Source organism: Ruditapes philippinarum, unplaced genomic scaffold (assembly GCF_026571515.1).
Source record: "Ruditapes philippinarum isolate M1 unplaced genomic scaffold, ASM2657151v2 ctg4444_1_1_1_1, whole genome shotgun sequence".
Lineage (NCBI taxonomy): Eukaryota > Metazoa > Mollusca > Bivalvia > Venerida > Veneridae > Ruditapes > Ruditapes philippinarum.
This window is the reverse complement of record NW_026865408.1, coordinates 21447-36675: the sequence shown is the minus strand read 5'-3', so window position 1 is coordinate 36675 and position 15229 is coordinate 21447. Positions and strand designations below refer to the sequence as shown.

At 32.6% G+C, this 15229-nt stretch overlaps 1 protein-coding gene across 5 annotated transcripts in view; it reads right to left on the bottom strand.

The window, feature by feature from the left end:
• The window catches only part of LOC132728907 (myelin regulatory factor-like), a 91730-nt gene that overhangs the window by 56465 nt on the left and 20036 nt on the right, over positions 1–15229 (bottom strand). The window contains exon 1 of one of the 5 annotated variants that reach the window (XM_060714623.1): positions 3150–3273. The exons of the other annotated variants lie outside the window; for them this stretch is intronic. Coding sequence (XP_060570606.1) covers positions 3150–3166 — 17 coding nt within the window. The 5' untranslated portion in view covers positions 3167–3273. Of the gene's footprint in view, positions 1–3149; positions 3274–15229 lie in introns of those variants that run through there. 5 annotated transcript variants of the gene reach the window in all.

Genomic DNA, 15229 nt, shown 5'->3' with positions numbered 1-15229 from the left:
CACGAAAAAGCTAGTATAATCTCCCTTCGTTCCAGTATTAAAGATGATCTTTCAACAAATAATTTTAGCGTGTAAATTAAATACAATATATGTATTTCTATATTCTTCTTACATGTACAATAAACAAAACTAACAATTATTCAGACTGAAATTTGTTTAAGTTTTTACTGAATTCAAGCGTCACAGGGTGAGAGAAACGTGCATATCTTCTCCCATACCCATGTGATACAATTTTAATCTTAAAGTTACATTAAATAAATATGTAAAAATATTTTGCCGTCGGCCTAAAAATCAAACATTCTACAGTTTCATTAACCTGTTTAATAGTTTTGTTGTAAATCTCATCAAATATTGTTCATAAATAAGGATTTTAAACGGGAAACCCCAAGGTAACACTTAAAGTTCGTATACGAATTTTAACATGCAAATGAAGACTATAATGAGCTTGTGTATGCGCTACGTCACAGTTTTATAGTTGCTACCCGGAATGTGATATTTTCTTGTGCAAACACACTTTAACCGTTTAAGCTTCACGGTGCACTAAACCTGGTGTTCAGTAAAAGTAATAATCTCGTGAAAAGATTAAATTTGTATGAAAACATCCGTTATGATGCGGAAATATACCGTTAAATTAGGACTGCCACTTATAGTCATGTTTGTTGATTTAATACTGATGTACGGATGATCCGAAAGGCGGAGTTTCTCATGCAAACAGAAATAATTATTGTACTTCCCATTTCGCCACAACGAGGTTACCTATTTTTATGCTAATAAAACTCATTTTGGTTGTTTGGACACTAAAATAAGACCTGGAGTCGATATAAAACCAAATTTATTAATGAAATGTCGCTATTTAGTTTTTTATGAAATTTATTAAATGTAACTTTAACAATGGATAAACAATAATTCAAACGGAGAAGAATTACAATATGGCTTGATCATATATAAACAGTTCTATACTAGAAAATACTTCCGCATTATATTATTTCTTGTAATCAAATTTTTTTATGGGTACAGAGAACACACTTTTTGCTGGCGCTGAAGCTATAATAATAAGTCACAGTCTAACACTAGGCCCCTAAATGTCACAAGATCAGGGGCAAAACATAAAGCATTCCAAACTTGTTAGTTTATGATAATTCTATGAGAATTTTAGTCAGAATCTCTTGAAATATGTATAAGTTGTGCACAGAAGAATATTTCTGTAAATATAAAATAATATAGAAATAAAACAAAGGGCCATAATTTAGGTAAAAAATGATAAAATCACAAAATACAACAAATAATTGCGCCCGAGGGCACTTCCTTGCAATACTTTTTGGAAAGTATGGTTGGAATCAATTGAGGTTGTTGCACACCCATCTAGCCAAGGCCAATCATAAACTTGGTTATAAAAACTGATATTTTTACAACTTAATCATGAACATAACTTGTTCATAGTTGTCGTAGAATGGCATCAGCCAAAGCATGCTAGTTCCAGTGTTATCCATTAGCAAAATCCTATCTTAATTTTGCTATTTGTTGTGTTTTAAAAATCTGGTGAAAGGTGATCCCTCAGAAGCATTAATCACAAGGAAATTGCATGAAAATTGCAGACTCGGTTTGATTAAATCTGTACATGAGGGATAATGAAAAAGTGTAACATTCCTCACACCCCCTAGCACCGGCCTGAGCAGTACTCAAATTTTAATCAATGAAGAACAAGAAAAATACACTGAAGTCACACTTAATATAAACGGTCATACACCAACCTTCAAGCTTTACTGGTAGGAAAATACCCTTAGATACCTCTAGTGTGCATTATATCAGGTACAAGCAGGAACCGGAGTTGAGCCGGATAGCATCAGTATGTGTAACAATACAAAGTCTCATTGGTTTCAAACTCACAAGTCTGTCAGAGGGGCAAGTAAATTTTAAGTTAGCAACTGTTACCCACCCAGCTACCAAGGCCCGAAGAAAAAGATATCAAAGTGTTATATACATGTATATTCTTTAGAGAAGTTTAATGCATGTGAAATGAAGAAATAGTAATAAAAGAAGATACAATGTTTTTTCAGTATCCTTCTGATAAGGAACAATTAATTTTGTAGATAATGAAATACTAATTCATCTCTATTCAGCACTTGTCAATGATTTCAAAAATTAAAATTACAAAATGGAGTATGTAAACTTAAAGCCTGCTGGCAGCAACAGTGCCGACCACGATCAGCCAGACTACCACATCCGTCTGCACTTTTCATTATTCAGACAATATTTTTTTGAAAATTTTCCCTAAAAGGTAATGAATAGTTTTGCATAGAAAAATCAATTAAATAATATAAAAGGTAATGAATAGTTTTGCATAGAAAAATCAATTAAATAATATAAAAGGTAATGAATAGTTTTACAAGGAAAAGTCCCTTGAAATAATATCCATGGTAAAGTTTCATCCATGCTGTCTGATCATGGTCTGCACTGCTCATTATTCAGTCAGTACTTATTTTAAAAAAAATTCACTAAAAATAATGAATGGTTTTGTCCATATTGAAAGATGGACAAGTCCATTTAAAACATATAGGGTGGTAAAATGGTTAAAATAATCACAATGTCTATGTCAGAAAAGACTGTTGTACATTTTATTTTGTTTTGCTTAAAACAAAAAATCTTATTAAAAGTTTAATTGAAGACTACTCCATGAAAATATTGTTATAGAATTATTTTGAAAATTTAAAAAAAAAACCCTCTTTATTTTGTTTGTTTGTTTGTTTTACATCAAAACAATAGAGTAGAGGTAATACAGCAACTTTCCAGCTTAACTGGTTGAGGAAGGTGCGCTTCCATTTATTATTTCAGGCATGAGCAGACACCTAAATAAAACTAACAACTTTCTGTAAGCTAGCTGGATAGCTTCCTCGCATGCAAGGATCCAAAATCCCAGGTGGAATTAAAACAAACAGCAGTAAGGGGGAAAATAAAAAAACTACGCAAACTTAATTATCATAAAAGGCAGAAAAATAAAAATCTTATACACAGTACTTTTATAACAAAAGAAAAAATACAATTTAACTGCCCTGTTTGAAAATGTTTCAATATCATTTACTATGTAAGCATTATTAGAATAAGAAAAGCTTGAATATTGAAAAATTAAATAGAAAATATTTCAACAATACCTGTATAAAAGCAACATTTAAAACCCACTGTCTCCGTACGTTTGATCCGCCAAAATCAACTCTGATTAAATGCATTATTTAAGATAACATTATAAAATGGGGAAAATTTCCCAAGGCAGTCGGCACCCAGTGTTACGAACAAACAATTCAGACATAACATGCTTATATTTGGTGAATCCTACACTTTAATTATCTCTGAAAAACTGATATCCTATACTTTTTTCTTTTTTCACTTTAATTTTTATTTTGAAAGACTTGGGAGAAATTTTTCTTTTTTTCTTTTTTTCATTAATTCTATAATTTTGTGGCAAAACTTATTAAATTTGATTTCTAATCACTTAACATGGATAAATAGGTATCAAGTAAAATTTTGATATCGCAAAAAAAACCCAACCAACTGTGATCTTCAATGAAATTTAATAACAACTAAAAACCTGACTGGTGCCTGCTCCACTTTTCTCAGGCTAATCCCTGGCTCCACTTTTCTAAGACTTAGTCCGAGCTCCACTTTCTAAGACTGATCCCTGGCTCCACTTTTCTCAGTGCCGGATAATTATCAAAGTAGAAAGGGGACATAATTTTGCAAACATGCTTGACAGATTTACCACCCCTTGATTGTGAAAAAGTTTTTCAAGTTTGAAGTGAATGACAAATATAACAAAATATTCTTATTCAAAAAGGGAGATAATAAAGCAAAAAGAAATTAGGGTTATCAGCCCTTTTCAAAAGCATTTCAATTTTGACAGTGAACAAATGTATAAAGTTTAAAGTGAATATCTTTGATAGCGTTTTAAAAATCATACCATGAACAGGCAAAAAAGGGGCATAACTGGGTAAAAATTAATCTTATTGCCTGCCCTTCTCAAATTTATTCCCATTTTGATAGTTAACAAGTATTCAAAGTATTAAATGGATACACATGATAGTTTTTGAAAAATTTACTTTAAAAAAAGACAAGAAAAATCTTGTATAAAGGTAAAAAATTCTAAGTTGATTGGACTCAATGAAAGTCACATGGCAACTTTAATGCATATAAAAGGAGACTTCAGACAGCCCTTCCAGGAAATCTTTGCACCTGTATAGATTAAAAGACCTTATGTAGTAACAGAGAAACAAGTTATCCCAATATTTTCATCAAGTACTACAAAGTATATTCTTATATAAATATACAGCTCATTTTCAATTATCATTCTGCCAATCCAATCACATAAAACTTTGGATGAAGGTAATAATTAGTAATCGGCCATGTTTTCTAAAATAACTATGCAACTTCAATTTCAAACCGATATGAATGTAAAATCTTAAGCTGGCATGACACTTAGCATTTACATCTTTACAAAAGAAAAAGAGTGACAAAATATCCAGGGCAGTTAAAACAAAGGGCATGTTTCTTAGTGAAAGAATTTCATAAACTTTCAGGAAAAAATGCCAAAAACATTTAATCAAAGTTATCAAGTAATGCATGCATTGCAATAACTCATCATAACAATATCTCGGAGTGTATGGCATAATATCAATTACCAAGGGAAGTTAATCATACATGCCTATATAATTTATGTATGTATGAGTGAGCTCCCTTACGATAGTCAAGAAAGGGAAATAACAAATACTGAAAATAATTAAACTTGATTTACTGCTCGTCTCCCTTATATATAAATGTTGTTGATTTATAACTTACTAAAGTAACATGTTCAACATCCCCCATCAGTAAGTGATTTAAAATCTGCAACAATAACAACTTGGTCACAAATGACCAATTTACACATTTTAAATGTCCAAAGATTACAGTAAACTAAACCTACAATGATATCGCTTATAACGAAATACTGCTAATAACAATACTATTGGCATGGTCCCGACTTTTGTTTTTATGCTCCCCGAAAAATTTCGGGGGAGCATATAGTCGGCGCCTTGTCCGTCTGTCCGTCCGTCTGTCCGTCCGTTTTCTTGTCCGGAGCATAACTTGAAAATCCTTGGAGATAATTTGTTTAAACTTCATACAGTGGTAGAGGGCATTGAGGGGGAGTGCAGTGTCAAAGAACCATAACTCTATTTTGCCGGGTTTTTGAATTATCTCCCCTTATAGAAAAATCTTGTCCGGGGCATAACTCTAAAACTATAAGAGATATCAACATGAAACTTTGTAGGTGAATATATCTCAATGAGTAGATGTGCAGTGCATAAGAACAATAACTCTTTTGTCCTAATTTTGGAGTTATTGCCCTTTGTTAATTTCAACACTTTGAACTTTGTCCAGAACATAACTCTAAAACTATAAGAGATATCAAGATGAAACATTGTAGGTAGATAGATCTCATTGAGTAGAAGTGCAGTGCAAAAGAACCATAACTCTGTTAAGCCTCATTTTTGAATTATCTCCCCTTATAGAAAAATCTTGTCCGGGGCATAACTCTAAAACTATAAGAGATATCAACTTGAAACTTTGTAGGTGAATAGATCTCAATAGATAGATGTGCAGTGTCAAAGAACCATAACTCTATTTTGCCGGGTTTTTGAATTATCTCCCCTTATAGAAAAATCTTGTCCGGGGCATAATTCTAAAACTATAAGAGATATCAACATGAAACTTTGTAGGTGAATAGATCTCAATGGGTAGATGTGCAGTGCATAAGAACAATAACTCTTTTTGTCCTAATTTTGGAGTTATTGCCCTTAGTTAATTTTAACAGTGAACTTTGTCCGGAACATAGCTCTAAAATTATAAGAGATATCAAGATGAAACATTGTAGGTAGATAGATCTCATTGAGTAGAAGTGCAGTGCAAAAAAAAACATAAATCTGTTAAGCCTCATTTTTGAATTATCTCCCCTTTAAGAAAAATCTTGTACTGGACATAGCTGTAAAACTATAAGAGATATCAACATGAAACTTTGTAGGTAGATGTATCTCAATGGGTAGATGTGCAGTGCACGAGAATCATAACTCTGCCTAATTCTGGAGTTATTGCCCTTTGTTTATTTTTACTTTTTGAAGTTGTCCGGAACATAACTCGGAAACCATAAGAGATATCAACAAGAAACTTGGTAAGTTGATAGATAACAGTGATTAGAAGTGCAGTGCAAAGAACAGTAACTTTGCCTTTCCTAATTTTGGAATTATTGCACTTTGAACTTTTTCCATGGACATAACTCTGAAACTACAAGAGGTGTACTTTCCTGTGTCCAAAACCTATTCGGGGAGCATCACCCGGCTCAAACCGGGCTCTTGTTTAAATTTGTTTCCTATAATACATGTATATAATGTTACCTGTATATAACGATATAAATCTGGCAGTCCCTGAATATGGTTATAAGCAGAGTTTACTGATTATAAAAAAATGTTTAAAAAGGTAAAATATTTCTATTTGCTTGTAATTTATTAACGTTTTATAAAGAAATGTTTAGAAAGGTAAAATATTTCTATTTGCTCGTAATTTATGAACGTTTTCCTTTCAAACATTTCAAGCTGATAATATATTTTGTTCAAGGAAGCAACCTAGTTAGTTTACATTGATTTATTTACACATACCTGCCATAGTAAATCATTACAACATTTATACAAGTTATAAATATTTGTTACCTAAAATGAGCTACCCTGAAAACTACCCTATATTTTACTGCTTTAGCATAACCTAATTATCTTGATCAGGAATAACAACAACAGCAACAACAACAACAGTGATGCTCCAGTGAATTAAAATCACAACCATCCCACTGTACGGCAGAAATTGACTTTGACTTTAGGTTTTGACTTTTGGGTTCAAAGTTATAAAGAATATCACTAGGCTCAAACTCGGATCTTGGGTATCTGATTGGTCAAAAATTTGCAATCAAAAAAGTACTGAGATTCAAATGAAAAATAACCCTAACAACTCTATTTGTAATAATTATATAATTTGTTATAAAGACTTTTTGACAGGTTATATGGCCCTATATAAACAATTGTTTGGAAATTATAACCCCAGTCACAAAGTGACAAATATATAATATAGCAAACTTTCTTTTTTAGAGAAAAAATTAGATTTCTTCATAAATTGACAGCAGCCGTGTATACAACACTATATTAACGTCACAATTTTCCAATGAAAAGCGACGTTACAAAATAATGTGCAGTATTTTATTTATCATGATAGTTTGGCATCATCTATATACATTATTACATATATACATATTATTTCAACTACACCACAGAACTATATATGGCAGAACTGGTACTGTAACTGGCTATTATTTTAATATTTTAATTCACTGACTTATAACACAGTCATTCTGAACTTTCAAAACTGAAACTCTGTTAAAAGACAGCTACACAGACAGACTGACAAAAGACAAGTGCACATTCAATAACACACCTATTGCCAGCTCATCCCAAACGGCATGACTTTATTGATAAAAAAACATAAACACTTGCGTGATATTTAAATTTATTCACCTGTAATATTTAATATGAAGATTAAAATAATGTTTGCATTCCTGGTGAAAATACTTTCTGCAAATATCAGACAAATGCTCAGCAAACAGTTGTGTGTGGTTTAACTAAATTCCAAAATTTGACCTTAATATTATAAGTTAGTCATGTACAGGATGATTTAAGTTTTGTAATTTCCATAATATGTCTATTTTAATTTTTTTATACTGATAAATTGTTAAATAAAATTTTTTTGAAAATGCATAATAATGAAGAAATGTTATTTTCTTGTTCCCCCCACCCCCCACAACCACTGATCCCCAAGGTTGGGTGACTGACTGTTTGGTAATACTTTATATTGACACAATTATCGTTTTTTGGATTTTTTTTGTGTGGTGGCATGGCAGAGGTTAATGCCTCAGACTAGTACATGTAATTTAACGATCACTAGCTGCAAGGGTTTAAACCCTGTCAGGGGCAAGTCTTTGTTTCCTTGAGCAAGAAACTAAAAAGTTACACTCATTGCTCAATACTCAATGCTTTGAACAAAAAAATCATTTTCTTATTCATTCATTTTCTTCCATTTAAGAGTTTTATGTTGAAAATAAAAAGTAGGCACCCATCTTCCACAGACGATTTCTGTAAAACTATGAAAACCTTAAAAGCCCCTTTATGCATTGTCTTAGACTTTAGAAGTCACCTGAGGAGCTAGAAGAGACCCTCTTCTGTAAACCAGCTGAAAGCCACCTTAGGTCTACATCCATGACTGGGCAAAGACCAAATGATTTGGTTTTGTTAATACATACAATAAAATGGCACTGTAATAAATAATGTAATCTGAAAAAGTTAAAATATTGCATTATTTTTTTTTAAAAATCCCATTTTTTCAGAGCCCCTTTTTTTATTAAAAACGATTTTATCTTATCTAAAAAAAATTTTAAAATTTTTTAATCAAATTTTAAATGTTTGGCATGAAAGACCCGTATAAGACAAGGACAGCTTTGCATACCTTATTTTTATTGCCCCTCTAAAGCTGAATCCCGTTTAATTACAAAAACAGAGCAACTATTGTTCTATTTAAAGACCCAAATCCCTTTCTAAACTGGGGGGGGGTAAAGATTTTTTTCTATCAAAAACTCGGATTTAAAAACACGAATGTATTTTTTAATGACTGAACAAGGATGACACAAAATTTAGAAAGGATTCTTTTGTTTGTTTTGGATTTATAATATGGGAGGAACATCAGGGACAAGTACAAACAATGAACCAAAAGATAATAAACTGACCAAAAAGATAACTACAATGAACCAAAAGTCAACCAAGTGACCAAAAGGAAGAATGACCATCCCCTTTGACTTATTTCTTTTTGAAAAAAAAAATTACACAATATTAACTTGGTCTTATAGTGGGTGTAGCTAACTTATTTTCCCAAGGTTTTAAACAAATTTTAATCGATGAATGATTTCAAAAATCAAGAAATCAGGGATGGGACGTAGATATCAGGAAAGTTAAAGGGGTCAAGTTGATTCTCCACATGATCGGGGCTGCGTAAATTATCTTCAAGTTATGCGATAGCAGCTTATCAAAAATATTTCAGTGTTTCAATACTAAATGAGCCGTGTCACGACAAAACCAACATAATGGGTTTGCGACCAGCATGGATCCAGACCAGCCTGCGCATCCGCGCAGTCTGATCAGGATCCATGCGTTCGCTATCAGTTTCTCTACTTGTAATAGAGTTGATAAGCGAACAGCATGGATCCTGATCAGACTGCGCGGATGCGCAGGCTGGTCTGGATCCATGCTGGTCGCAAACCCATTATGTTGGTTTTGTCGTGACACGGCTCAAATAATTGTAAACAAAGCTACCAGCAATATCCCTAATTACGATAGTCTTTAAGTGTTTACTCTTCAGTAGTCGAAATCATTAACGTTAGACCGAAGCATGGTTTATTTAGTGTGAATCAAAATTTTATCATAAACTAATGATATTCTCAAGTACCATAATTATGTCAATAAATTATTTTCATGCAAGGTTAGATAATGTCTTTATATATTTGGTGATAATCTGGTAATACACTGGTAATAATACGACTGCCTTTTAATTTCATCCTTTATGAAAAAAACTTTAAATTGGATTTTTGAAAATCTCTTATGGTTAATTAAAGGGATTTTGAAAATAGAAATACTCAATAAAAAGCAACACACAACAGTATCTGTTGAGGGCAAAAACCAAAAAATAGGAGCATTATGGTGTAATAAAATGAATAACTCCTGTGATTGATTGTGAATGTTCAAGATATTAGTACATGTATAAATAATATTCAAAATAATTTTCCATATGATAAAGGGACATTACTCTAGATATACTGATCATTTTAGTTATGTCCCTTGACCTGTGTCTTGTCATCATGAGCAAGTATGCTAAGAATGAATGCAATATCTTTTATTGTTTTCAAGAAATTTTTCAGTTAACTTGATATGTGACCATAGGACAAAGGTAATCACACATTCTACTGTTTTTTTTTCAGTGTGACAGCAGGACAGTGTGACAGACAGCCAAAGGTAAATCTATATCAATGTGACCCAAGTGCAAGCATTAAAAGAGGCAAAACTCAAAAATATTGCTTTCTCGATAAAGCCCCTTGATAACAACCTGTGCCTTGTCTTGATAATCAAGAATTCCAAGTTTCATGTTGTTACCTTTGATAATTTTGTAATCATCATGTGTGAAATTTAAGAAAATCTGACAAAAATGTGAGTAAAAAAGGGGCATAACTCTAAAAATATCAGAGTGTTAAAGCAAGTGACAGTGAGGTTTTAGCTAAATATTTCAAATTGGTTATTCTCCGTCTTAAATTTGAGACATATTGTGTCTTGTTTCTTAAATATGTTGAAAATTATTTATCGAAAGTTACATACTTTTTTATACAGCTAAGATTATGTCTAAAACAAACCATTCATAAAAGTTGATATATTTTCTACTTATGATAATATCAATGTTGCATCAGTGACGTAAAATGCGCATGACTTTTTGAACTTTAGATTAAGGCAATTATCTTCCAATTAAGTGGCCTTGTATACCAATTAACTGAATTGTTTTATGTTCTCAGCACTTTTATAAGCAGTAGTTGTATGCATGTTTCCTATTATAAATGTGTGCCGAACTTGTGACAAAAAACAACAACAAAAATACACAGCTTTATTTTAGAAGTTCACAGTTAAGTAACTTGCAGAAAATCATATAATTATTACTGTAAAATCCAGGTAACTTGTAGATGCCTACAATATTATTAACTTTGTAACAGTTGCTAGGGGAGATAACTTATGACAGCTAACACAATATAAACTCTGCAAAAGTTACAAGGGGAGAAAACTAGTGACAACCGACTCTAAATATAAACTCTTCAAAAAATTGCCAGGGGAGATAACCAGCAGCCTTACTTTATTATCAGCTCTTCAAGGATTGTCAGGGGAGATAATTATTGACAGCTGCTGCAAGGATTTTCAGGGGAGATAATTATTGGAAGCTTCTGCAAGGGTTTTCAGGGGCGATAACTAGTAACACATTTTGGCATCAATTTACAGAGTAAGCAGATACATTCCAGGAAACCATTCAGTCTAGTTTTATCACATGTTGCTCATACCTAGGCAGTCGGTCCATCTTACAGACTTTCCTGGATAATAATAGTGATTAAAACTTTTTGAGTGGCAAGGGAGGTCAGCATAAAAATTCTGAAACAAAGTCATATGAAGCTTTTCAGCGCTTGTCAACCTTGCTAGGTACTGAAACATGTACAATCCCCTGACTTATCATACAAAAGTTGTAATAACCTTGAATAAAAAAATTTTCGTATCAGAAGACTTCTGGAAGATATAGAGATGTACATAATTTTTGAAAAACATGTGCACCAAACATTTAATGATTTCTTTGATGGACACAAGAAGTACGTAATCTAGAGCATAATAACATTGAACATTGACCGCAGAATACAATACATACTCAAATCATTCAAACATCTTCAATGAAATATTTCACAAATGAATGAGTACGATCTACTTTATAAAACTACTTTCATTTTGTTGTTCTTTGATTTTTTGGACTTGAACTTTGACTTCCAATAACTTTTCTTTCTTTGTTTATTACATCATTTTTTTAATATGAAAAAGGCAAAGCCTAAAAGCGATCTTGATTTACTTTTACCATGAAATAGTATAAAATAATCATTCATTTTTTTTTATTTTACATTTTCTGTTTTAAAACTGTCATTCGGTATTTTATGCACTGCTTCCCTTTATTCTGGTTCCCTGAGGACACCAGTCTATGCATCCGTTTTCAATCAGATTCCTTGGTGTTTATCTTAATCTTGTAATTTGAAAAGTTGCGATGTGTCAATTCAGTACTTCCGACGAAAGTTTTCAAAACCATCACTATCTAGCAGGTACTCGCGTTACCGTAAAGCTCGCTTTGCAAGCAGGCCCTTCAACCTCGCTATTTCAGTGTACCGGTAATGCAGCATGTCCAGGCTTCTTTGAGTATAGTCTATAATTCATGTTCAGACAGTGTTGCCACTGTTTTCAAAATTCAACTCTTTAACTAACCAGAACAAAAAGTTTTGGGTGTTTTTGTTTTGTACAAAAACGGGTCATGTTCAAGCAGATAGAACCAGTCCAAAGATGGTACCAAACCATTCTCTTGTTTTACATCATAATAATAATTAAACAAGAGGGCCATGATGGCCCTGAGGTCGCTCACCTGTATATAGGCCCCCCCAACCCCCCAACGTTGCAGGGCCAATTTAACCCAAGGGCTTTTATTTGCACAAACTTGGTAGACACCCATAAGAAGATGTTTCATGCTATTAAACATCTAAGCTCTAGCTCATTGGGCTTTTTAAAAGAAGATTTTTTTAAAGTTTTTACTATACACATATAGTTAAAAACAATGACACCCCTGGGACCAGGCCAGTTTTGACCCCAGGGCTTTTATTTGAACAAACTTTGTAGACACTTACTAGAAGATGTTTCATGCTTAATATCTAAACTCTAGCTATTTGGGTTTTTTCAAAGAAGATTTGAAGTTTTTGCTATACACATATAAAGAAAATCAATGACCCCCGGGGCGGGGCCAATTTTGACCTCAGGTCTTTTATTTGAACAAACTTTGTAGACACTCACTAAAAGATGTTTCATGTTTAATATCTTAACTCTAGCTATTTGGGTTTTTTCAAAGAAGATTTTTTAAGATTTTACTATATGCATATAGGGAAAATCAATTACCCCCTGGGGCGGGGCCAATTTTGACCCCAGGGCTTTTATTTGAACAAACTTGGTAGACACCTATTAGAACATGTTTCAAATGCTCAATATCTTAGCCATAGCTCTTTGAGTTCTTTAAAAGAAGATTTTATAAGTTTTTACTATATGCATATAGGGAAAATCAATGACCCCCCCGGGGCGGGGCCAATTTTGACCCCAGGGCTTTTATTTGAACAAACTTGGTAGACACCCATTAGAACATGTTTTATGCTAAATATCTTAGCTCTAGCTCTTTGGGTTCTTGAAAGAAGATTTTTTAAGTTTTTACTATATGCATATAGGGAAAATCAATGACCCCCCCGGGGCGGGGCCCATTTTGACCCCAGGGCTTTTATTTGAACAAACTTGGTAGACACCCATTAGAACATGTTTCATGCTAAATATCTTAGCTCTAGCTCTTTGGGTTCTTTAAAAGAAGATTTTTTAAGTTTTTACTATATGCATATAGGGAAAATAAATGACCCCCCGGGGCGGGGCCAATTTTGACCCCAGGGCTTTTATTTGAACAAACTTGGTAGACACTCACTAGAAGATGTTTCATGCCAAATATCTAAGCTCTAGCTCTTATGGTTTTTTAAAAGAAGATATTTAAAGTTTTTTCTTTCGGTTGCCATGGCAACCAGAGTTCTGCATGGAATTAAATTCTTTGAACAATTTTTAAAGGTGACCACCAAAGGAACATTCCTGTGAAGTTTGGATGAAATTGGCTTAGTGGTTTATGAGGAGATGTCATTTAAAGTAAAAGTTTACGGACGGACGGACGACGGACGGACGGACGCCGGACGAAAAGCGATCACAAAAGCTCACCCTGTCACTTTGTGACAGGTGAGCTAAAAATAGTAAAACACTTGAATTTAAATAAGTTAGTAACATCATACTTCAACTGCCATTATTAAAAACTGCTTATGCTATAATACATTTAATAGTTTTAAGATAATCATAATAATGGGCAAGTCCCTACATGCATGACTTTTTGTGCCCTAATAAATCAGTGTTACATTAAAATAATCAAAGTGCGGCCTAGGAATGGAAAGCTGATTTTTGTGTCTCCATATAAGTCCATTAAAATTATATAGCCAAAGGTTCAAATGTCTGTTTCTGATATTGAGGACCAAAACATAGCACTTTTAGGTCACACCAGGTGACTACTTCCTTTGGTTTCCTAAACAGTGATCACACCAGCGTTCATTAAAGAAGATGAACATTAAAGGGAGCTAATTATAGTATTAATATTCAAGGGAGATAATAATCCCATTTATATCAAAGGGAGATAATAACATGATTGATATTTGATATCATTCTTGACATTAAAGGGAGATAATTTCTTAATTGCCATACACATTATACATGTACTCTAATTCTGACTTTGACAATATTTTTCTTATAATTACTTTATATTATTTATAATAATTATAATATATCTAAATATAACTTAAACAAGAGCCATTTCTGCCCGTTTCCAGCTTGATAAAAGTTAAAATCTTTCATTTCATATTTTTTTTATTAATGTTTTTTTTGTTTCTGTATTTAATATTGAAATGTCCTAATAAAATATCAGTGAGACAGTCTGTCCGTCTGCTTCCAAACAATTCAAAAACTACTTTTAGCTTAATTTCCTTTCCTTTAAAATTGTGTTGCATTCAAAGTTTTACAGAGACAAGTGAAAACATAATCATGTTATAAAATAAAATAATAAAATAATAATAAAAGCAACAGAAATCTGCTTCAAAATAAGGGTAACAACGTACAGATAATAAAATTCTGTCTGTTTCCATAATAAATATCACATAAAACATTTTCTCCTATAAACAGAAAACCCCAGCCCCAGTTTTGCTTGACCCGTCTAAAATAAAGTAATGAATTCCGTAAAAATTAGTGCAAAAAGTTCAAGTGAAACCCTATATTTGTGTAACCCTGTCACAAAATTGATGTCACTTGCCTCAAAGTTTTGACAGATTAAATTTTAAGAAAAAATAAAGACCAATTGGTCTATCTTATTTACTCCAATAATTTGCATATAAAGAGTAATTTGCATAATCACGAGTATCTAATCTGCATATTACAACCAATTCATGAATATTAATTGGATAAAGCAATGCTGCAGCACTTTTGAAGTAAGTCAGATAGATAAAGAATCCCTCTTGCTCTTATCATGTGCATAGTAAATAAAACATGTTACAGCAAATTCTCTAATCTAACCCTAATAAACCCTGCTGCATTTGTAATAATAAACTTGCTCAGTACATTGACTTTGGATCTGTCCCTTGTTATTTTAAGCCATTTAAAAAAATTAAAGAGTTGAACTTTAGCAGCCAATCATCAGAAGAGTCTGGTAAAAACTGCATCAATTCCCA